Below are 27,305 nucleotides of genomic sequence, written 5' to 3'. Positions count from 1 at the left end.
TTGTTAACTTGAAGCTTTCATGTCGATCTGTAAATGACATATGTAAGTAATTAAATATTATACTTTTCCGAGTTTTACTTTTAAATTTTGAAAATTTAGGGACCAAGAGGATGATTACTAGAAGTGTGTGATGTTCTGATAACTAACACCAGGAGAGTTTGTATTAGTTAATACAGTCATTAACTAATCGAGTTTGCGTCAAACACAAACGAACAACGGAGTAACGCAGTTAGTATTTGGACATGTGGATGTATGTAGGCCCACGCAACGGCTTGGACGGTTCACGTCACCGTATTTGTCGTGTGGCCATGTAATATTTGTCGTCACTGTTAGTAGAGCTGTGTTTGCTTTATTTGCGCTACTGTGGAGGACCATGGCTTGTTTGGCCGCTGTATGTTTTGACCTGTGCTCTTCACTGCACTCGATAGCTACTACGTTAGTGTAGAGAGCGGTTCATGGTACGTAAGTGCGGGGATGAAAACGTCCCTCTGATACTAATTTTATCACTTCAATCGGTTGTCTCTCCTAGTTAAATTATTCAATATAATACATATAAAATATGGTTAAACAGCGTCAATGATAAGAACCACTTTACCTATTTCAAGTTTAAGTAACGCTAGTCTGTGTTTACACGCTTTAAATAGTAAATATTGTTTCTTTTTTATTGCTAATCTTTCAATGCTTGATTGATTTCTTCATGCTTTTAACTATGATTAACGATAAGCAGCAACTGTAATAACTCATAAAATGCAAAAAGTATTAGTGCGGCGACTAATTTAAGTATAGGAATGGACAATGGATTGGTTGTTCATAACAATACAAACTATTATCACACCATGTATTTATAAATGGAATCCTAACTACCAATCAGTGAATATCGATGTATAATAGTTAATTACGGATGAAATCGTAAATAAAATCATCGTACCCCCATACATGAATGTGTCCTTTCTTGGGAACACCAATATTAGTTCATTGCGTGCCGGATTAAAGGAAATGTTTCGATGTTTCTCTTCACTTGTTTTACCTACGCCACAATTTAGATGTATTGTTTTAGTTCATAGAACCTTAACACCTGACTTCGTTTCCACTATTTGACTATCACCAATACTCGAAGAAGAATTACACAGAAGCGTTTTAAAAAAGCGCTGTCCATCAAACAAATATTCGAGGTGGAAATGATGAAAGTTATAAGACGTTGAAAATCTTAATTCATCTATATGCATCATATAACAGTAAGACTACTAGTACACTGATATTGTTTCTAAAGAATCAGTCATATGTTTTAAGACTATTTTAAGACTATTTTATAATATATTCAAGCAGAAGACCGAAGTATAAGAGGGTAATGATAAATGTTTCTTGGCGAACTATAGTAAAATTACAATGATATCACAGTTCCACTGGGAACCACCGAGTTTGAGTGTGTCAGTAATGTCTTAGAGGTAGACCAGTCAACGCATAGACGTCCTGTCCCTGGGAGATGGCGAATTTTAGAGAGAGAAGTTGGCAAAGTCCTTGACAGCTGAAGAAATCCTTGGTAGCCACAATGTGGAAAGTGAACAACAAATAATGTGAGGTATCAAACAAAAGTTTTTTGAAGACACGCAAAATTGAAGTATTAAACACGGATAGTTAAAGTACTGCGGTACTTACGAAGTTTGTGTAGAATAAATTCTTGGATAGTCGCGAATGTATACTAATGCAGTATCGCCGAGATTGAGCTAAAGAGGAAAGTCAGTTTTACCGATGTAATTTTTGATCGGCGATCATACTATTATGTAAACTTTATTATCTACGTAAATTTAAAAATCATTAGTCATATAGTATGTCAATATATATATATATAATATATATATATATATATATATATATATTATATATATATATATTAATGTAAATGAAAAATAACTAAAACCCTTTAAATTAAAACTTTTTATTACATACACGTGTTTTGGTTTTTAAACCATCTTCAGTGTACATTAACCTCTAAATAAATAAATAAATAATAAACAATGAGATTATACACATGTGGACCTTTTAAACATGTTAAATTTAAATGACACAGTTTTGTAATTTTCTTATTAGTAATCTGTATTTAATATTTTAATTTTTTCAAAAATTGGATTTGTCTTATTTTTCAGATTACTATTTAAAATGTTATGAGGATCTTTATTATAATTTTTTTATTTAGATAAATGTGTAATTCTTCTTTTGTGTTTAATTTCTCTCCTTTCCTTTCGATATCTAAAATTTCCATGTTCTTTTCAATATTTGTGTAGTTATGGTCAGTCTCCAATAGGGTGTTCAGCAAAAATTTGATTTTTATTGTAGACATGTTATTTGTTTTTTAAAGCTTGTTTGTGTTTCTTTAAAACCTTTTATTAAAATTTCTTCCAGTTTGCCCAATATAATAGCTTTCACAGTCACTACAGTTATAATTTTGTATACTCCAGATTGTTTGTATAATTCCTGTTTGTCATCATTTTGGTTGACTTTGTTTTCAATAAGTTTAAATGTATTATTTCTTGTTGGTGACTGATGGAGAATTTTGAATTTTGAAAGGTTTTTTTCGAACAGCTTTGTTTAATTTAGTATTGAATGGTACACATATATATTTTTTAATTTCTGTAGTATTATGATTAGGTAGTATTTTGTTGGTTTTATTAATTTTTCTTGTTTTCTTCTTAATCATTTTGTCTACAATTTGGGGTTGATATCCATTTTTGACAGCTAGGTATTTTATTATTTTTATTTCTTTATTTTTATTTTCATCACTCATTGGTATATTTAACATTCTGTTTACCATTGAGTGAAAATGCTGCTAATTTGTATTTCCAAGGATGGTTAGAGGATGATGGTATTAGAAGATCTGTTTGGGTTGTTTTTCTATAAATTTCAAATGAGTGCTTTCCATTAAGATTAGAAATACTTATATCAATATATATATATATATATATATATATATATATATATATATATATATATATATATATACAGAATGGTAAAAAAGTCCCGGAACGGTTTAATATTTTTTTACCAATATAGATTATAGTAATGAGACTTGGTATATCAATAATAGCCATAAATGTATAGTTTTTTAAGGTATTAAAACTTTTTTATCCCTTATGGGGGACGGCCCCACGAGGAGTCAGACAAAATTCTTAAATAGCAGCATAGGTCGAGTTTTATATCAAATTAAAGGGCCTAGTTATTAGAACACATTTGCCGCAAACCGGACCTCAAAAGGTTCACTCTAACTGAAATGGCGGCGTTTCAAAAATTATTCGTCATTTATCCAAATAAGTTATTCTCTTACATTAAGATAACATTAATTTAATAATTAGAATTGAAAATTTAGTACTTACAGTTATAGAAAGTGTTCAAAATGTTGTCCAAGTTTCTCTTGTCAATAGCCCAATCTGTGGTAGAAGCCTTCAATAACTTTTTGAATCATCTCAGGAGGTATTTGATGAGTTTCCTCTGTTATGCGGTGAATTAGTTCTTCTTGTGTTGGCAGGCTTAGTTAAAAAAAACCCCTTTGTTTTAAATAACCCATAAAAAAGAAATCAAGAGGATTTAGATCAGGTGATCTAGGTGGCCACTCTATTGCTCACCTACGTCCTATCCAACGATTTGCGAAACTCTCTGTCAAGGCAGCGCTTCGTACTTGTAAAGCATAATGAGGTGGTGCACCATCCTGTTGAAACCATACTGTGTTATAACTTCGACCCAAACACAGCACGTAAAAGCCGGTATAATAGTTTCTCTCAACATTCAATTCATATGTCACCCCATTCAAATTTCCCATTGATTATGAAAGGTCCAACAATATGATTGGCAAACAATCCCAGCCCACACGTTAATTTTTTCAGGTTTTCTGGGTATGGCTTTCCCTCATCCAGTGAGGATTGTCGTTCGCTCCAATAACGACAGTTTATGCCTACTTACATCGCCAATGAAGTGTAAAGGTAGCTTCGTCTGAAAATAACAACTTTTTAGCTAAAGAAATTTCGATCTTGTGTACATATTTATTCATCATTGTCTCACAAAATTCCACTCTTCTGTCAAAATCGTCTTCCGAAAGCTCCTGACCAATTCTGACTTATACGGATAATAGTGGTTTTGTTTTAAAACGTTTAACACTGAAACATGGCTTATTCCGTGATTAGTTGCTGCAGTTCTTGTTAATTGTGTGTGGCTCTTCGATGAAACTTTGTAATACTTCTATGGATGTATTTTCGTCAGTAGCAGAATAAAGGTCTACCCACTTCTTTGACGGTCTTTAACATTGCCGGTATCTAGAAAATCGTTGGACTGTTCTACAGACGGTAGGCTTTGATATTGGTGGCCGGTCCGGAAATGTTGTCATTAAATAAATGCACAACTTCGTCATATGATCGTACACGGTCACCATACCCCCTCATCATAAGCAGGTTTATTATTCTCAGTCTCAGTCAGAGACATCCCTATCACAAGATTCACAACTAGTCACTGTTAACAATTAAAATTAAACCCAATCTACACTTTACAAATCTTAAACTCATGAGGAAAATTAAGTTTCCTGTCTAAACACATTGTACCGTCAGAATGATAAGATACACAGTTAATGACCCTGCAGTTGGGACTTTCAACAGGAATGTCAAAAACAACTTTCACTGAATAGAAAGGATGTAAACACTAATGAGTTTTCAAGACCAATACACTATCCCGGAAATCCCATTGTTGCAATGAATGTTTGCCAACACTGAAGAACTAATTCATCGCATCACAGATAAAATGACGAATAACTTTAAAACGCCGCCATTCCAGTTAGAGTGAACCTTTTGAGGTCCGGTTTGCGGCAATGTGTTCTACTAACTAAGACCTTTAATTTGATATAAAACTCGACCTATGCTGCTATTTAAGAATGTTGTCTGACTCCTCGTGGGCCGTCCCCCATAAGGGATAAAAAAGTTTTAATACCTTAAAAAAACTATACATTTATGGCTATAATTGAGCTATACCAAGTCTCATTACTTTATCTATATTGGTAAAAAAAATAATTTAAACCGTTCCGGGACTTTTTTACCATTCTGTATATATACATATATATACATATATATATATATATCTATATATATATATATATATATATATATATATAATTTCAATAAACATTGAATCGCAAAAAGTACTTGCTCCGCCGGGACTCGAACTCGGATCTCTCACTTGCCGGGTGAATGTGCTACCATTACACCACAAAGCCCTCACTTTTTACGATTAAATTATTTTGTATTTGGCCGTATCTGTCAAATATGCGTTTAAATAACCAAACTAACATATGATCGAAAGACCAAATCCCTGCCAAATGACTTGTATTTACATTAAATTTGTATAAATGGCAATAGCCTTATTTAATTTCAATAAACATTGAATCGTAAAGTCCCGGCGGAGCAAGTAATTTTTGCGATTCAATGTTTATTGAAATAAATTAAATTCGGCTATTGCCATTTATACAAATTTAATGAATATATATATATATATATATATATATATATATATATAATATAACATTATATATATAAATATAACATTATATATAATATAACATTTTATATATATATATATATATATATAGAGAGAGAGAGAGAGAGAGTGAGAGAGAGTGAGAGAGAGGGGGGAAGGGTGGGATAGAGAGACGGGAGAAGGTGGGAGAGATGAAGGGGGGAGAGGGTGAGAGAGGGAGAAGGATATGGACCAAATTTAAATGAAGCTTTACTGTTTGAAAACTAGTTCATCAATAAACCATAGTTTCATCATTGTAAAACTCAAGAAGTACAATATGAGTAGATTTCCAATATTTGGACTGTAACTATCAATCAATTTGCAGAGTAGAGAGGTTCATCTCAAAGGAGCCTAGACGATGAAGTATACCGCCCTCCAATTATGTTATTTAAGGCACTAATTGTCACATCTCTTGTTTACTGGCTTTGATGTTGGAATTCAGCGTCTCGGATTATCTCAAAGTGGGCCTGGGTGCAAATCCCAGTTTGACCAATGACTGACAAATAATTAAATTAAGAGTCATCAAAAAATTCCATTTTTTTCTTCCTGCAACCGTTTAAGCTTTTATGATGTGAATGGCCTTCAAAATTACAAGTATTATGAATAATTTAAAACCTCGCCTCATCTTTATTGTTAACCTCATTAATTTATTCTCCATTTGCTACTCTCTGTTTTATATTTCGTATTTAAAACACGAAATAAAAAACGCATCCCTCATAATGATTTATCACATATCTAAACTACGCTAAATGAAAATTGAGTAACATTTAGAATATTGAGACCTAACGCAAATATAATCGTAAAATATTGTTAATTAAAAATGTAACAAATTAGTAGTAATACATGGTTGTTAAAAATCTCACTTAATTTGTGTTTTTGTTTACTTTTTATAGCATTGTACTCAGATATCAGTAAATAATTATTACGGGACGACAATGAGGAAATCATGCTAATTTATGGATGAGTGGACACCATCAATCATAATTTGACCTGGGATTAAATTATTTGACGTTGTTCTTTATGCCATTCATCTCTTAATACAACTGTATTAGTGTTTATATTGGTACACCCACGGGGATATTTAAATATTCTACCAGCGTATATAATCACTTTGTTTTGTAACAAAACAAATAATAAATTAGTCAGAAAGTTTCATGCGATTATATTGTACTGTACCGTTGGACGATAACACATGTGGGGTGGTGACTTCTGAGGTCGTAGTAATAAATACTAGAAATGCAAAGTTTACTTATAAGTTCAGTTTAATTACGAAAACTTACAAGCACCACTTTTAGATGGTAAAGGAAAAGCATGTAATGCCACGTTGCTGCCAATTAGAACACAAGAACTAAAAACGAATATCTTCTAAGTGGGCCTAAAATATCCAATGTTCTCTGGAGTTATGCCTACGATGTTCTACTTTATAAAACAATAAGATTTCACTTCCCTTCGCAATATGTAGACTCACAACCCGGGTGTCGGCGTCATGGCACGAGACATTGAAGCTGCAGTCTAAGAACGGTTATTTCTAGAAGAGGAGTAGAAGTTGGGAAACTGGTAGCCATCTCCTCAAACAACACATGAGATACATCAGGTACGTGAGCTACGTGAACTACGTGAACTCGCCTAAAACAAATTCGCGACGGTATTAGCCATTTAATGATACAAATTACTTATTATAACAATGTGTTCGCCATTAAGGACGACGCCACAACTTTTATCTATCTCAATCAAGCAAATAAAAGATCTTCAAGGGTAAGTAACTTTACTATTTACAACTTTACTTTACGTTACATTCATTTTTATATGTTTGGCATCAAAGGGCTAATTTAATAATACGAAAAGATAAATTTTACTTACGGACAAAGCGCGCGAGGTCTGATCGGTCACGTAGTTGGGCTGCTACAAAGGGTTAGAAGAAAATATTCATCCGCGTGCCAATTAGGTAGTTACTCCGCCGATAATTTAGTTCCGGAACATTGGATAAAAATAATATTAAATTATACTGGCTGACTAGGTTGCGAAATTTACATTATATGAAATTTAATTAACTAATTTACGGTACAATACATTCAGAATGTAAATGAAACCTTTGTTTAAATTCTTCCTGAATAAGGCGTCGATAATCGCAACAGTTGAAACTAACCCGGATAGGAAACTCAACGATATCGTTGCAGAGGAAATGTGGAAGTTGGCGCTTTTTTGCAACCGCTATAAATATAAGTGGCTGACTGAATGACGTCTGACCGCTCCTGTCGATACTAACAATGAGAAGATGAACCTTTAAGGCGGGGGGGGGGGGTGACGAAGGTATAGAGAGAGAGAGAGAGAGAGACAGAGATTGAGAGATGGGTGCTCAATCTGTACCTATAATAGAGATTATACCGTCGTTCCAATCGAAGTGTTTCTCTTCCATCATGGTGGGCAATACTCAGTTATAAGTGTATTGCAGTTACGTCTTTAATAAATTCAACTAAATACACATATAAAGTACGCCTCGTGCTGAAATAGGCTTCGCTGAGATTTCATGCAAAATTGCTGATCTACAGTTCACTGCACACTCGAGATTTTCTGCGACGACAGACAATCTTTTAAAAAGTTGACACAAATATTACGCATCCTAAAAAATCATTCTTGTAAAAATAAATTTTCATGTAAAATGTGACGTCTATATCAGTATATTTTGCAACATGATAGTACAGATGTTTTTTCATTAAATTTAGTTTCATACCAGCGTTTAAATAAACAAGTTTACAACACCAAGTCACTACAAATTATGATAATGTGTTGCGATATTTAGGTTATACGTGTTAATATGTCCCGTGTTTGAATTTCTTATTCATTTCTACAAACCTATTTATTCTGATAAATTCTATACTACACGCATAAGAATAATGTTAAAATATTCGCTAACGATCAGTCAAATTCCTGGAGTGACATGCGCCATAATCTAACTCAGTGTTCCTCACATAGAAGTTAAGCATCATGTCCAATTTCAAGTCTACCTATCAGTTCGTTTTCAAGATATGTGCGGATAAAGAAACAGGAATACCATTCTTCCAACCCCATGAGTGATAGGTTTCGTTTAAGCTCAGCCAGTTACCATGAACATAATATTTTCCTTTGTGTAAAATTAAAAGTTTCTTTATTATCTAATTTTGATCTTATGCTATACTAATTCATTAGGATCCAGTATTTCCCTATAGTATATCGAAAGAAAATTTGTAAAATTTAATTTAATAATATTTAACTGATAAGACAAATGTTTAGGGTACATTATATATAAACATATACATCTATGTTACATTCCATGAAATCTCTCTTTTCTCCATTTCTAACGACCGGTGCATGCTGTGTGGTTGTGAATCACCAATTCCTCATGAATGTAAACAAATTCATTAATTTACTAGTTTTACTATGGCAAATTTTTAAGCTTGAAATCAGTCATATAGTGGATGAACCAATATTAGGTAATTGGCTATCAATCAAGGCAATTAAATTTCTACTTAGTGATCTCTTTTCTCTAAATAGCTTCTAAATTTTTTTTAACTGTAATTATAAATGTTAAAAATGTCGAGTAAAAGAATGTATTTAATAATATAGATTGGAAGTAATTCTTCCTTCACTCAAATTCCTTCATCTACAATCTGAAAAATGAGGGCTAATATTGCATTGTATAAGCACACTACCGGATTTTTTTTAATTTTTGGAGGGACTTCTAAAAGAGAAATGTGCACTAATTTTGGAGCTCGAATAAAATCCAAAGGGTTAATAAATATTAAACTATCACTTTTACCGCAAATCATATTTTTCTTAACTTGATGGACAAACCAGACATAAATAATACCCACATACAACACAGTCAGGCCACCAGACGACAAGCTAAAGAAGTTGAAAGTCTTTGCCCACTGTCAGCTACATAGCTTTTATATGTGGTTAGGTGACATTAATTTAACATTTATTTCTGTGTTAGTTATAAGTGCGTTAAGCTCATTTAAAATATATGAGAAAAAATTCACTTTTAGTATGTTTTAACCATGCCCTTCTATTTTGACCTCTTGAAAAATTTACTTAGTTGACAATATATTTCTTCCTCAGGGAAATTCCTTTATCGATTTAAAAAAAAACAGGCTACGTTAATTAACAATAAAAATTAGCTCTTGGCCCTTGGATTAGTACGTTTTATATTTCTAAATTAATACATTCAATTACGCAATTTTTAATTAATTCAACACGGTTTTGGCACAAAAATGTCTATCAAATTCAACCTATGTCTCATAATTAAATTCAAATCAAAATCTGTAAGGTCAATAATTTTATCCAACTAATCATTAACTTGATTTCAGTGGAAACGTCCATTACACGAAGCGCATGAGCTTAGAAGTATTGTATTACATAAATAACAATCCAGTGAGAATTTATTTTAAACTGTGGAACACGAGTAAACAATGAACTGTCTGTTGTGCACGCTTGAAAACAGCATTACTCAGTATATAGGTCACCAGCCAGCTCACCAGAGGCAGGAGATTACTCTCGTGTATTGCAATGTTTAGAAAAAATTTGATTGTAAACATTAATTTATGTTTTATCATAGTATAAGTTGGTTCATAGCTCTAAATTACAATTTACTGACACAGTCGTCGTTTTTATTATGAGATACTGATGAATGCTGCATTAAACAAAAATTAGATTGCGTTTAATGAACAGTATTATCAGCTGAGCGTTAGCGATGTTTATCACTAGGGGAGTTAGAAGGATTTAATAATTTATGTCTGTCTGTCCACATGATATCTCAAAAACGATCAGACCTATAGACTTGAAATTTTGCATAAACCTTCATTTCTACATTTTTAACTACTATGAATTGGACTCCATGGGATTTGGCTGAGCGTAAGCAATTTTTACATTGGTCCTATGGGTAACCTTGGTGGTAATGAGAAAATTGCACAATAAATAAACTCAGATTGTAAACAAACTGAGTAAATTCTTTGTTTGAAGTTATTTTTGACAATGGAAGGATTTTGAAGGAAACAGGATATTTTCCGGACATTCTTCATCGTTCAGTGAAACAAAACATCAGTAACACTACGTTTCGAGATCTGCAATTTGATCTATTCTTCAAGTAAATAACTAACCTAACATATAATCACAAACTAGGTTAAAATAAACAAGTCAGAAACGTAGTGTTACTGATTTTTTGTTTCACTGAACGATGTCAAATGTCCGGAAAAATCCTGTTTCCTTCTCAAACTGAGGAAAGTCATGTGACATTTTAACATATGTAATGTTAACACATGCAGCGTAACTGTCCACAAGATATATCAAGAAAGATTTCATCAGTTAGTTGTCTTTAAATTTTGCAACTTAATTTCTGCATAGATAAAAATGGTGAGGTCTATGACAGCACACCTCCATCCACAGGATCTGGCAGAGCGTAATTGTGGCCAGGAGGATGACACAATTTCTCTTATGTACGATTGTGTGTTAGACTGTTTCTCCACAGGACTTCTCAAGAATTAAATGAGCTACATGATCTCACTTTAAATTTCCCGTGTAACTTCAATGAAGCCTGTTACGCGACACGTGTTCCAGCGTTCTCCTATCCTAATAAAATCGATATTAAATTTTTCTAATCACTTATATTATTATTATATTACTCAACGCTATACTATACGATTTCAATCAAAGATTCTCTAAATTTTGTTGTAACAAAATTGTAGTTTTCTAATACTTTATGTTTTACCTATAACATTTACCTGATACTTCAAAGATCTGACCCTAAATTGACTTGGAATATATTCGAATACATTTTAAATATGTTGTTGAAATCTATGAATTTTATTATACATCGTGTATTATAATTATTATTATTCTCTTCTAAATGATACTTACATTCAAAACTAATATATATATATATATATATATATATATATATATATATAATTATATTTAACATACAAACACTGCAGTTTGTTTATCGAAAGAAGATCCCAGACGGAGTCGGGTCCCGTCGACCCCTGTCACACGCTAAACATCTCATTTAAACCATCTACCACATTAAAATATACACCTATATTACCTCTGAAATAATAATAATGCTTTATTTTTTGGGTAGTATTCAATCATGTATTCCAGTAAATAAATAATATTCTGTGTTTTTGTTAATTGCGATAACCAAAAATGTGAGGGGAGACCCGGTTTTCTGTTCAAAATTTAAGTTTGTTAATGCTTAAGTTCCATAATAAGTTCCAAAATAAAGTATTTTCAAACTATGACTTAAAATATACTATGAATTTAATAACCAATTTCGAAATGGTTTTAAAAAAATATTATTAGGACATTAATTGTTAACTTCGAATTTTCACTTTTACTTCTATCTGTTAATTTCCCAGAGACCTCAACTCTTTCAGTTCTATTGGTCAGAAATGAATCTAGTATTATTTTCTAACAGTTCTATAGTTATAATTAGTTTTTTTTAATAGTATGCAAACACAATCAAATGCTTTCGAGAGATCCAAAAATACTCTCACTATGTGTTGATGCTCTTCCAATTCCAATATTACATGTTCTGCTAAATATACCGCTGTATTAATTAATTAGCCTTTCTTTATTTATAAAACTAAAATTATGGCAGAACATTATATTTTTAAGATCATTAAACGTCATTAAACGTGCGAGGGAAGGATTTTTAAGGACTTTGCTAAGTTTCTAAAACATATAAGGAAACCGTGATTCTTAGAGATTAGATCATCAATTATTCATATAAGCTATGGAACTGTTTTTAGATTGCACTCGCAGTCATATATTTACATTAATTTTGCTGTTTAGCACTCATTGGGATCAGAGTTCTTTGTTGGCAAGTGCTTGTTTAATAATCAGACAACTGGTTTTACATGTATATTTGAATCCTCCATTCATAAGGCTGTGTTTTATGTTACAGTATTTCCGCACGCTCAACACTCGAGTATCCGTTGTATATATCGAGACGTGGCAAGGATCGAACCAGGCACCAATTGATAAGAGTCAAAGTATCAACAGAGCATTGCACAATTTCAATGACTACACGTCAAGAAAACTTTACAGGGTTGAGAAGGATACTACGCAACTACTAACGTAAGTTTTCATCTGGTTTAAGTTAAGGATTAGAACATTTTAAAGTGCAATATGTTTCTGATTACTAGTTCTAATACTTATCAAGTATGATACTTACCAAGCATTAATAAGTAATTAAGTGGTATACCTAATATAGGGATATTGTACAATTTATCATTTTATATAATAATACCTGTGATCTTCGAACCAAATATATTAAGACCTTCTCATTTTTGACTGGTATTAGCTCCGGTATCGTTGCTCTATTCACCACATATAAATCCATAATCTACAGAACTGTTAGTGAGTACGGTAGGACGTTCATTGAAGGTTATGATGTTTTTCTTTGATTTTACAATGAATTAGGTTTGTTCACCTTAACATCCGTCTTGAGAATATCCTTTAACTAGTAAATTCAAATTTCTATCCATGTTGTCTAATTTCCTGATTATCAGATATTAGAACACCGCAAGCTATGACTAGGATGTTCACACTTCTTGTCTATTAAGTCTATTTTACTCCAGGACTGTAATGGATTCCATTTCAAGGTTGCTCAGCTAAAAGGAATTCACAGTGTTTAGACTTAATTCTTAGGAATTGTGATTATGAGGCTTCCACCCTTGTAGTGGTGCCTTGATTTATTTCTCGATACATCACTTTCGTTAGTTGTACGATTCTTCCTAGACAAAAATTAAAATATCTTAAGGGAATCACTTGAGTTTATATATTAAGCGTTCTTATCACAACTGAGCATTTATCTCTTAACGAAGCAATTTTAAACGTCATGTTCTGAAAGTTCTGAAAGTACTTTGTTTCCAGATATCAATTTTTAAACTACGAATAATTTAAGTGAGATTTTGAACATGTCTGAAAATGCTAATTTGTGAAACATTGACATTCATCATATATCAAATTGGAAAACTTCAATTTGTTATAAAGAACCTTAAAACTTTATCAGCTTGTGGTACCGATGGTACTCCAGTGTTCATTATCAAAGACATATATTGGTTCTTCTGTCATTTTAAACACTCTATTTCAAACTGATTTATATTTGAGGTTTAAAAACATTTCTGTGGAGACTGAGTGGATCCTTATTGGTGAGTTTATTACCTTAAAATCACCTCATTGGCATGGTTGGATTAAATTGAGTAAATTAAATGGCTACAGACTTTTCATAGTTTACAACAGTTACTAATCGTATATTTAAATAACAATTTCAGGTGAGTAACATATTCTTTGAAAGCTCACTTCTACATGATTTTTAAGCATTTTTTAGTTTTTAACTTTTTCTGCCTTATTTGATGAATGAGGTGCTATATTTTAGAATATGTATTTAAAGTATGGTTGAATATGTATTCTGAAAGTTCAGTTGCTAGGTTTGGAATGCCTCAAGTCTTTAATTTTGGACCTATGTTTTTCTTATTGTTAATCAATTGCATATCATCACAATATTCCTACTACCACTAGGCGCAAAGCAGAGTCAAGGCATTACGCAACCTGTCTTCAAACTGATCAAGTCGCGGTCTGCTTTTGTTCCACGAATATAAAGGATAACAAATTTTTAAGGCCTATTTAAAAAATAATTTGTTTTATTTTTTGTTGTGTTAAGTTTTTTATAAGATTTTAATTCACGGATAAAAGAAGTCATTCCACGGATTCAATTGTAAGCCCTGCTGATTCGTTGTGTTATGATGGGTTCTAAGACAATCTTCTCTGAACACATAGGCAGTTTTACTTTGAATGCTAAGAGAAACTTGGGTCTTATTATTAACCGCGTCGTGTTGTTGACATATTAATGCTGCTGTTATCTGAGACAGGCATAAGGTTGACAGACATGTACAAGTACAGACTAAACAGGATAAAATTAATTTCGTTGATGATCTGAAAATATCCGAAGATGGTTGAAAATTATATGTTCTAAAGAATTATTGTAATCCAGTTCTTTTATTATTATAATTACTCTGTCGTACTGTGGCAGCTTCCCTTTTACTAAAATTCTGCATTACTATAAAATACACTATAAAATGTAAGCCTAAGAGTTTCGGAATGTAAGAGGCTGCAGCTCAGTATTCAGATGTATTACCACTGCAAACGCTTGTATCAGGTTGGATCCTGTTCGATAACGACATTGGAACATTTGCACAGCAAGGAATAGTTATGTGCAATGCCTGCATTATCTCTCTCACTCCTGGCTCGTTTCTAAGGCATTCTTCTTGTTTTGTTTACACTTTTCAAGGCCGTTTTGAAAAACTGATCCTTAGAAGATTCTAGTAGTTAGATATGATTACCCAGTGCACATAGTAGATATATAGAAACGTCTAGAAAGTATTAAACAAAAAACTTTAAAGAAATTTCATTTTGTGCCTAATATTTATTTTTACTAATTTTGGGTTATGTTATGAAATTAAGTTGGTTACTTGAAACTCAATTCAGACTAGCAAAATTGGGTGGTGTCCTTTTATAACACATTAACCTAAACTTAACAGTATAAACTAACCAAGATTATTTTAGAATAACTTTCTTAAAATTTTATTAGATTCCTTTGTTCTGTATCTGAAAAATCCTTTCAATTCAACCCCGAATGAATAAGGTGTTTACCATTATTAAAAGTGGAAACCCGACAACATGTAACATTTACTGGTAAACAATGATCAAACGGCTCGCAAACATTGAATCCATCACCAACTGTTTTAATCAACTATAAAGCTCATCACTCCTGTGTCAAACGCCACAGCGGCAGGTGTCCAATTTCCTAAGTACCGTACTTTTGGAGTAAAATGACAATATTTTCAAGTGAGTAATACACCAATAGAGGTACTACTTTTTACGTTTATTGGATTTATAACTATCCACAAACACTATAGTATGAGTGTTTACGCTACCAATTAAAATGCTAATTGAAATCATAGCAATCATAGTAATATTAACTTTTATTCTTTACAAAATTTGTTACATTAGCTTAATATTTTCAAGCTACAAAATCCCGCTAGATTATTTTTTCGCTATTCAATTTAAAAAATGTTGAGTTGACAATAGTAACTATTATTTGTTTAAAATTTGTTTTTGACGATAAACAGTTGTTGAGGTAGTATTATTTTTTTAACATTTTACGATCCTAAAGTGTAACTAAAATCACAGAAGTTTGAAATCACAACAAACTAGTAGTCTCAGTGTTATTTTAGTTATTCATCTGAGGAAGAGATCGGATTAAAGATCTCGAAATGTACAATTAACAATGGAAATATTTGGAAACAAATCTGTATTAGGCCAGTTATAATAATATAAACTAATGTATGGGAAGTACAAATAAACGAAATAACCCATTAGTTTGAAGTTAGATAGATAAGTACAGTTTACTAAACTGTTTTCATTCATAAACTTTACATATTTAGAGAGTTAGGAGTTAATGTATTGAAATATAATAGTATTTTTCTTTTAATACATATTATACACTATTAGTTTCAAAATATGCCCTCAATATTATACTAAAGTTTACGCATTTTTACATATTACGTGCATTTAATGTATACAGAGGAAACGAAGGCTAAAATCTTATGAGATTATCAGGAGAATGGAATACACAACGTTAAGAAAGTTATGAAAATAAAATATAAGTAGGCCCAAAACGGAAAGAATTAAATGCAATCCTACAATAAAATAAAATCTAACAGCAAAAGGAACAAAAATCTGACAATTCAGATAAAAAGACTTTTGGCCAAAATGATTTTGAATAGAATGTTGGTCAAACGGAGAGAGAATTAAGAAAAGGGTTGAACGAAAGAAAAAATTTCATTCGGAAAGAACGAAACAAATGTAGGCCCAATGAAAGGCGAAATTATCAAACCATCGTTGAATATTTCACGTGGTCCTGTCATTCCGGAAGCAGCGCAAAGACCCTATAGAACAAAGTGTAATTTCTCACTTAGCTTTTAAGATTTTAGACTTTATAAGATTATACCTCAAATTTTTCGAAATAAATTAAATGCCACACCTACTGCAATAGTAACAATAGCGTTAACCATGTATCTAACAAATGTTTCGTGGATAACCAAAAATCGAATAAAATTAACATTTTATAGAGTTCTGACAGGTTCGACGTTACAATAAAGTTCATTATGTCGTGGAAATTTTGTAAATATCTCCGGCGCGTTGTGAATGTAGCAGTGTTCTCCAACGCTATTTTATCGTGTCGTTGTGACAGCGGGGTGTTAGTTACATGCCAGAGTTGGTCGGCATGGAGAAGTGGCAGGCAGCGTTGCGTGCGGCCAACCCACCTCCGATATTCAATGGCATCATCGCCAGACAATCACCTAAATAACTCATTGTTGTCGAGAATGGCGCGCGGTGCTCACCGGGGGAATAATTTTGTTACATACTTTTCGACAAAAGCAATATATTTCAAACACTAAATCTCTTCCTCTCACTCTTTCATGGCTGACGTTTTGTCAAATGGTTTTCCATTTTCATTTTTTTAAGAGTGGAAATGAAAAGAGTTACATTATTGCGTTTTACTTCTGTCACATGTTAAGATATATAACGTCCAATTCAACTGATACTATTCTATTGTTTCTGCACTCATCTGTTCTGTAGGACTCGACATTCGCGTGTATTAAGCACTTTTTGTTTAGATATTAAGAGCGTATTTGAAAAGTTTCCACATATTGTGTTCGTTACCTCAGTTATCTCAGCTCCCTTAGATTTTTTTAAAACATGGTATGGAGCAATGATACAGAATACATTGCCGAAATGTAGTTACCTGACACTATGTTACTTTTCTCGTATATGCCATGGAACCAGTGGCGTAGCGGGAGGGCGGGGGGCGGGGGGGCGGGTCGCACCGGGTGTCACCTTTTTTGGGATGACACCCACCCGGTCTCTTAACTTTAAGAACAATGTACAAAAAAAATAAAAATATATCACTAGCACAAAATTTTTTTCGGGGGTTCCTCCACTAGCACTAGCTCAGCTCTATGTATAATTTGGGGATTCCCGCAAAGAGCCTGACGCTGTCGTGGGGGATTCCCCGTCCCATACTCGCGATCTTTGACGTTTCAATTTAAACATTTATAATTTCTTTCGTAAAGTGTGTTGTGTTTGGTTGGCGTGAATTGTTAAGCGTTAAGCGCGTCTATAGTGATAGATAATAAAAATAAAAATATATATTATATCCATGACCTTTATCATATAAAATGTATTGCTTTTTACTTTCGATGGGGTAACACCACCAACTTCCGGACCGGGTGCCACCCAAGGTAGCTACGCCACTGCAAGAACCCCATCTTTGATTGCAGTACGAGTAGGCTAACTTCTATTTTGGAGACTGCGTGGAATCCATCCTAGAGCAATCGGACAAGATTGAGTGATGTCTCTGTTTTAGGAGAAGAAATTTAGAATCTATCCTGAAGCAACGAGACAGGTGTAGAGACAGGAACTTTTTAATTAAAAATAGCTGTCCTCGGATATATCATGAGAAAATTCTCTGTTTCAATTAAGGTTTCGGATGACGCTCCTCTGGAGAATTCTCCACTTAGCATAGAGACACCAGACCGAATAAGTTGCAGATGTATTTCTTTTCAAATATATAACATGAGGTATCACTTAAGTCATGGATGCTAGAAAACGTTGCATTATTTTTGCTTGCTTTCTGAGTGATATTCTTGTTGGAGGCAATGTGAAATCTATTCTAGAGCAGCGAGATAAAAAATAGGACATATATAAACGTTTTTAAAACACATATAGCTTACTTCAAAGTCACTTAGTATTTTTTCTATTTATATCAGAACTTCTTTAGTAGGACTTTGAAACATGATATGCAGCAATATAATAGATTAATTACTAAGGATAGTTTTCTACCTGTTACAGCTCTCTCCAACGAGACTACTTTTGTTGACTTAACCCTTGTGTGTTTCCTATGAGTGAGCAAATTGCGTAAACTGAACGGCCAACAGGTTGCACGTTTATAATGACGTACCCCGCAACTCATTGTCATAAAATGAAGTTTTTGTATAATTTAAATCGTGCTTCAAGTGTTTTTTGTAACAAAATCACACAAAATACAATGGTAGGAAAGGTGGCACTACGTTGCATATTTTGTCATTTCTAAGGGATATACTTGAAATATCAGATTTTTAAAACTTATCTGCTTCCTTATTCACTTAAAACATCATAAAACGTGTGATTAAACGTGCACAAAGTTTAATAACCCAAGAAACTAGGATAACCAACCTTAAATCAAACGACATAGCAGAGAACTTGTATGTCAAACCTATCACTACACATGAGATAAAACACAGAAGTCTGAATGGAACAGCTGTTCACAACGTTATCCGAAGGCCAGGTCTCGTACCACTATTGACGTGATACAGGTATAGTACCGTTACGTCATCTGGTACAACGCTGGTGAATCCTGTTGAGTTGTCTTGTTCAAGAACTAAGTGGGGCAAGGTTTGGATTAACTTTGCTCATCGCTAATTAAGATAAAATATAAATCAATCATTATTGATAGATTTGACGTACTTCTGACAAATGGAATAAGAGTACAGTTATTGGTTTGTGAAATGTCAAGTCATACAGTTGAGTTTACACTTAGTGGTGGCAAGTTTTAGTGATTTTCATTTTATCCTTTCGGTACCTTAGTTAATTTTTTACTACAACCAAGGCTGATCTAAACTAACCTAATCCAACCTAAACTAACCTACGTAGCCTAACCTAACCTACTTAGCCTAGCCTAACCAAACGTAGCCTAACCTAACCAAACGTAGCCTAACTTATCCAATAGTAGCCTAACCTAACGTAACATAACATAAACTAACCTACTACTGTTCTATGCAGAGGGGAAGAGTTCACAAGCGGTGAAGCGGGGATGTCCGTGGAGGACACGGTGTGTACGGCCAAGTCAGTCGGAATCAGCGTCGACGTGAATCCTTACGAGCTTCACCTCCTCGCCGGGACCATGGCACACATGATTGGGCACAACATCGGCATGGGCCACGACGGAGGAAGTAAGTGTTATTTATTATCACGATATTGGTGCCCTCTCTCGTATAGCCTTACAGAAATAAGGAATCGTAATCATAACTGGTTTACTAACAACCATTTGTGAAGTTATCTTAGTTCAACACCAATATCATTTATTACATTACGTTTTAGAATTTCCATAACCTAACCTAATCGTCAAAAAAATAATCCAACGAGTTAGTAACTAAGTTTCTTATTTATGTTTTGTTTTATTTTTAAAAATACTCGTAGCTTTAGAGAGATTGTAGATTTTATTGGCATTTTATAAAAGTGTTGTTAGAAATATAAAGTTGTGTTTAATGGGATAGCTTTATCATCTAAAGGTTAAAATTTTAAATCATTATTTGATATCCTAGGAATAAAATCATTTATAGTATGCATACCTCAATTACTAATTTTTCAAGTATGTAATGCATTATTGGTGAGTCCCTCGATGACAACCAGTGGTGTTTCCTGGCAGCAAAACATCCTGATTGAGGACCAGACCATACCACTATCTATTTTACATTGTGGCTGATGTACATAGCAGCATTAATTGTTTGGAGGAAATAGCTTTTTACAGTGCTATTTTGCGTACGAAAGTGGAAAAATGTTCAAACATATTTTTGTAAGTAGCAATTACGAGATATATATATATATATATATATATATATATATATATATATATCTATTCTGTATATACAGTGTCCCGTAACTCTCTGGACTAAGGTATCCTCGTTATTGCTCAGGTCAAGACAAACATATTTCACCTTACGAACATGGGTCTCTGATGCTTAGTTTCCCATCAGTTTGCCTCTATGTATTTTTTATAAAACAAATAATGTCTTAAATACTAATAAGTTAAATTTTACCAAATTTGGCTGAAATGTTTACAATAACAAGGCCAGTTACTGAAAAAACGTCATAAAATCATCTTTAGTATTTTCAAAATGGCGGCCATTAAAACCTTTCAACTATTAATATCTTAAAAATCAGCAGTTTTTCTGTAAAAACTGTTATTCTTGAATTTCTTTTAGTGTCTCTTAGTAATGATAAGTTCATCATATTTTTTCAGCAATTGGCCGTGTTATCATAAACATTTCAGTCAAATTTGATATAATTAAATTTATTAGTTTTGAAATATTAATTTTTCATAACAAAACATATATAGACAGACAGGAAGGGAAAATAAGAATCAGAGACCCATGTTCATATGATGAAATACGTTTGTCTTGATCTAAACAATATCGTGGTATACCCTTGTCCAGAGAGTTACGGGACACACGGTATACAATAACTTAGCATTTGATGCATGTCATGTGGTTTTAACTAAACAATGTATCTGTAAAAAAATAAAAAATTAGGAGCCTATCTAAAATCGTTTTGATTTTATGGATATTTTAGTAAAACTCTATGGTTCTTTTCTCCTTTAACTTTTTAATATTAGAATATATACAATAAATAAACATAGAATTTAGTTTAAATAATTAAAAATGTTGCTTGCACCCACAAACCCCGTATGAAGGTTTTTTATTTTGGTATCTAATAGACAATGTGGTATCTTCTAATTTTTTTTCAGCTCGATATTGTTTTATAAGACCTCTGCCATTTTAGGAATTTTTAACAAATAAATTTTACTTTTTTATATGTTTCTTTTGTTTATTATCATAATAAAAATTTACTGTATAAAATTTTAGTCCGTGCACAATAGATTTACATGAACAACTAGATGAGGGAATGCTGATCGTCATTACACTATTCATAAACACATGCGATGCTGCTTTACTGAACCTGTTCATTGATAATGACTAAATCTAGAGGCTAATCAGTTCTTGACAATAAAACTAAAACATTACCAACTTAATACGTACCCCACATTGTAGAAACGTGCTTTGAACACAAAAAGGCCTGAGCTTGAACTCTAAGGTTACAACACTGGATAAGTGAAGCGTCAGCTTGCTTTGCTGTACGATGGAGTATTAGTAATGGGAACTACTTCACTCCAGAACTAGTTCCGACCCCAGTTCATCTTTCATGAACAAAGTACCTACCTGAACTAATTAGTTCCAAATCATTCCAGAACTAGTTAGTTCCTAATCGTTCTGGAACTAGTTTGTACCGAGCGGAGTTGCTGGGCTGTGAGTTAATAACTCCAATCCACCCTCTCCTATTCAAAGTCAAGACGTTCATATAACTCAGTGGCGTACCAAGAATGTATCTTTGGGGGAGGAGACAAAAGTAATTATCGAATATTACATAGCTTGCATATGAAAGAGGTTGTTGCTCAGTTTAGTCTTTGTTTATTCAAGGAAATGGGTCGAATGTCTCTTGCAAATAACTTAGTGGTGAATGTTAAATTTGCTTTACAACACCAGTATTTACTTGTTTTATTTCTATTATAATAATTATTATTGATATTTTGTTACAAACATTCATGGCATTTTTGTCAGCTATTTTTTCGTATATTAATTAATTTCAAAGACATTTTTACATGACTTACATGATTATACTAGCTCTAACGTAGGTCGATGTAACACACGTGCTATATTTTAATATCAAATTAAACATTTCGTGCCCTAAGGATTAAACATATTTCCCTGTTTGTGTCCATAGATAGACATTCTTCATTTGTAGAGGACCTCCCTTCATTATTTACTACATGATCGTGTTTGGAGGACATATTTTATACTTTTCGCAATGAAGGGTTGTTGGCCCGCCCCCCTCGTCTCTATTTATCTAAGTATCAAACAATAACAGAGCAAATTAATAATATCTCTATTATTAAATAATCTCCCTCGTCACTCCTATATAATATAATAATAATCTTAAAAAACACATACCGGTTTTAAGATTAAGTACTTTGGTCTTTAATCTTTAAGGTTCTTCCGCTTAATTTTAAATCATCAGAACACCATGCACAACAAATAGACAGAAAATATCTTATTATAAATTAACTTTATTCGATTGAAGAAGTGTTCTGTGATTGCTATAGTAATTGAATATTTTACACCTTTAGTTCAAGCAACAGTTAGTTTTACTGTTATTCCAGTACATTTAGATATTACTATGTTTCATACAACATTCTTGACTAGGAACAATGAACATTGATTGATTTATTGAATTTAATTAGTAATAATTAGTGTACTCCACGTCAAGTTTTGGTGTGAAGCAGTTTTAAGAGAAATATTAGGAAACATTTTTTTATTACAAAGTACAATATTAGTTTGCTTATTTATACTTTTAACATTCTTATTTATTATCTCAAACAATTTCCAGTTTGGAGGAACTTTATAAAACACTTTTTGTGGGGTTAAAAACCAGTTTTGATCAAAAGATTCAAAGAAATCTAATGTTAAACTCTAAACATTATTTACTTCTTAGCATTTGTTTATTCGAGTAACAGCTGTTTATGAAATACTTAAACAATTTTCCTTAATAGTATAGTAATTTTAACGGCTCATTAACAGTTCCGCAACTATGTAATAACGGTTGAATAACTGTTTTTATTCTAAATATAAATATGCTTCAAATCACATTGTCAGTGTCACTCGCAACTGGTGAGGAAAAAGCATTAATTACCGTACTGTGAATAAAACAGGTGTTTTGTTTGCAAACGTAGATTCCATATTCATTCCAGTGAATATTCATGGTGATGTAATCTCCGCCTGAATACATAGCCCCTGGCTCAATGCAGTTATTGATTATGTAAATATGACAGATCTGCAGACGATTCCAAATAAACCAGACCCAGTACCCTTTAAATAGAACATGGCGAATTATTAGTTCATTATCATTATTAGTTTTGGATGCGATCCAATCTGACGTCTACATTCAGTTCAGAGTACAGTTTGATTTTCCCGAGTAATTGCATCTTTGATGGTTTCTATTTTTGTGATTTATTTGTTTCTCTTGCGTTTTTATTTGTTGCACAGTCCATTTTTAGGTAGTAATTCTAAGGTAGTATATATCTCCTAGAAAGTCGATAAAATTATTATGATTATTTATATTTGCTAACATAAGTCTTGCAAATTATTAAAGCTTAACGTCTCTTTTAAAACGCTTATTTGACTATAATGACTGTTAATGCAGTTTAGTGTGATTTTAGCTTTTTCGTATAAATCATCTGTGGTATCTGTGTTTTAGTTAGAAAACTTCAAATTAATACAAAATTGCAAATTTACAGCTTTCCTGTTGGTCTTTAATTAATTATAGTTTTATGAACTTAAAACTATTATTGCATACATAAGCTATTTTTATAACTTAAATATTTATATATGTCTTTACCTTGTAAAAGCTCTGCAATAATTAGTTACTTTTCATCAAAACTTGACCTCACAGAAACATGTTTCACAAAGTATATGCAATATTGTTTATTTCAAACTATGCAATCTTAATTACTAACATTTTAACCAATAGAAATCCTTTACAAAGCAAAAAATGTATATACAGTGGTTAAAATAATGTATTATTAAATTAAGCAATTCTGTAACGTGAATAACGTACTAATGAATTGTATTGTTGCATAATTTCTTACCGTAATTTAGGACCCGCTAAGAACAAAGCTTATCAGCGGTGTCCTATTGAGATGTGATAAGTATAACTATTTTACTAACTTTTGGTTATAAATAAAATGCGTAGCCAAGTTTATTAATTCAAGTTAGCTACAAACAAATAAAATCTTATTGTGGTGGGGACATCCAAATCCATACTCTCAAAAAAGTTGTTCTACTTAGAAAATCATAGAAACAATCTATGTCCCCTGCATAACATTGGTCTATATCAAAAAGTATACTTTAATTTTTTAGAGGAATTTTCATTTCGGGTATGTTATTAAAATATATAATACAACTATATAGATTTAAATAGGTTTGGAAAGTCTTAACCATGGTAAACTTAATTCATTCTTATTTACTGTAGGTTAATATATACAAACGGTCCCGTCAAGTTGATTTTTTTTAGAGAGTATTATTACTGTCTGAATATTTAGATTGTAAATAACATGAATCGTATCCTTCATATTAAGGAAGGAATTGCAATAATCGTTAGGTTCATACTCAGAAATCCCTTTCTTTTGAAGTAGGAGCTGTTAGTCCTTACAGGAGCAGTCCAGAGGTAATGGGTCTCTAAAAGAATACCAAAGTAAAGTAATCAAATACTAATATAAGAATTAATCATGCAGACATTTATATTTAATACTTAAATTTAGTAATTATATTTTCATTTCATTTATATTTTTTTCAAATCTTGTACTTAGCTTTAATATTTCCTTAACCTCATGTACTTAACGATGACAGTCTATGTGACTACAATCCTGATGTATGTACAATATATGTTCATTCTTTGTCAGAAGAAAATGTGACAGTTTAGCAAAAGTATTAAGATGCCCCTAATTACTTCATCTTACGTTTGCAAAAAGATGTTTCTATTTCAGGGGAGGAGTGTCACTGCCGCGACTGGCACGGGTGTATTATGGCGCAGAGTATCGTGGGACTGGAGAACGTGCAGCCCTACAAGTTCAGCGAGTGTTCGCGTTCAGATTACAACAGCGCCTTACGCACCGGCCGAGGCATCTGCCTTCTCAACAAGCCCAATGAAGTAAGTTACATGTAAAAATAGTAATTCTAAAATTTTCTGTACATATCGTTGATCTAAAACTGTATGTATTTGTTTAACTTTCAGAGGAATCATAGCCGCTAAAAAAACAAAATTGGCCCAAGACAAGACCGTGTGGAACACCCGATTTTACAACCTCGGCATGAAAATAAAACTATTTCCATCCCTTTGGTCACCGCCATTACTGCAAATTTTATGTCCCGTAGCCAAATTAAATATCTTTTAATAAGTTATTCCTTTCAATTTATACACTAAGTTGCTAATGAATGAGATATTCAAACCTTTTATAGAATATAGAAACTGTTGAAATTGGCTTGAACTGTTGAAATGAATATTGGAACTATTGAAACACTATATGATTTCAATTCAAACATTACTAATAGCACTTGTAAATTACTATCTAGTTGCTCTGCCTTTCAATGTTTTGAATGCTCTTACTTTTTTATTCCATTCTAAAAGTAATTTACTAATGTAGTCTAATTCAAAGTGAGGTTGTACTAGAATAGAATGTCTACATTTAAAAAAATAAAACTATAATTCTTATTAGCTCCTGATAGATGAATTTTGAATTATTACCATTATCCTATTATAAATAGAACTTCATAACCTGTATTATCAAGTAATCCCATTACAGCAGTGGCAGTAAAGCCGTATTGCTGCAGTTTTAGATTAAAGTTAATAGTATTTCCATGTTTGTACTATTTACATTTCTAAATTTAATTATTAGTTGTTTAATTCTACTATTTGGAGTCCCATAATAATCGATTATATAAATATGCTATATTTTTACAAAACAGTATTCAAATGAATTACAAATTAGCCATCATAGCAAATGTCATCTGTGTTGTCAATAACTGTATTGTTTATATATGAAGTGGACACATGATTCAAAGAGCTCTCTACAATAATTGTTCTCTGTGTTTACACTGACATCAACCAAAATTATAGCTATTGTTTATTTTTATTTATTTATACATTTCTAGATTTGCCACACCACGTTTCTTGTAACAGGATTCACTAAGGTTGCGTGCAAAATTTTAAATCTATAACTCATTTCGTTCTCAGGGTGACCTAGGCAGATAGACAGATATACAGTCATAAAACAGAAAATTTCACAAAAAATACACTCAGTCTCATTCCGTAATGGGAAATGCACCACTATAAAACAGCAACATGTCTATGTAGAAATACAATTTGATGCAAAACTTAAGTCTATGGATGAAATCTTACTCACGATATCCTATGCAAATTTAAATTTAGATTCAAATTTTCATAGTACTTTTCTACATTATTAATCATACAAGCTTATTGCTGTAGGCGCGAGTACAAATATATCATCTATGTAAAGTAAACACATTTACCCTGAATATAGATCCCGAGAGTACATCCTCCACCCAGAAAATCCGGTAAATCGTTAATAAGTAATGTGGACAATAAGAGACTCATTACACAGCCCTGCTTTAAACCCATTTCAGTTTTAAAAGCAGGTGTCACCCCTCTTTACCAGCCGAAGTTCCGTTGTACATGTCTCGTGAGTATTTTTATAATGTGACTCGACAGCCTAAGAAACGACAACTTATACAACAGAGTATCAATAAGGATTGTGTCCAATGCAGAGGAAATATCTAACATAAAAACAGTATCATTTTCAAGTTTTTTTGTAAGTTAAATTTAAAATGTTATCTACATCAGAATAGCCTTTCCTAGAGCTTGTTTGGAACTCTTAGATATTTCTTTCGTTTATCAATTTTTCTATCCTGTTTAAAATTATGCTGCAAAATACTTTACTTACACTATCTATAAATGATAATCCCTGTAGTTCTGCACTACAATGATATCGCCCTTTTTGGATAATGGAAAAATAACGGATTTTTTAAAGCTGTCCGCTATTATACCGTTTAAATACATTTCATTATAAACAGTGAGTAGTTTTTTCAAGTAGGGAATGTGGAGCGTATTTAAAAAAATCATAGGAAACTCTGTCGTAATCGGGAGTTTTATCATCCTTCAGCTTACGAAGTACTTTCCTGACTTCACCAATATCAATTTCCTTATCT

At 32.4% G+C, this 27,305-nt stretch overlaps 1 protein-coding gene across 1 annotated transcript in view; it reads left to right on the top strand.

Moving 5' to 3' along the window:
• LOC124366753 (disintegrin and metalloproteinase domain-containing protein 11) overlaps positions 1-27,305 on the top strand; it is a 492,839-nt gene that overhangs the window by 389,922 nt on the left and 75,612 nt on the right. Inside the window, exons 8-10 of the mRNA XM_046823354.1 lie at positions 12,488-12,660; positions 19,471-19,640; positions 25,067-25,230. Of these exons, the coding sequence (XP_046679310.1) occupies positions 12,488-12,660; positions 19,471-19,640; positions 25,067-25,230 (507 nt within the window). The remainder of the gene's footprint in view (positions 1-12,487; positions 12,661-19,470; positions 19,641-25,066; positions 25,231-27,305) is intronic.

Source organism: Homalodisca vitripennis, chromosome 7, assembly GCF_021130785.1.
Source record: "Homalodisca vitripennis isolate AUS2020 chromosome 7, UT_GWSS_2.1, whole genome shotgun sequence".
NCBI lineage: Eukaryota > Metazoa > Arthropoda > Insecta > Hemiptera > Cicadellidae > Homalodisca > Homalodisca vitripennis.
Note: the sequence above shows the minus strand (reverse complement) of the source record. Positions and strands in the feature narration are given on the sequence as shown.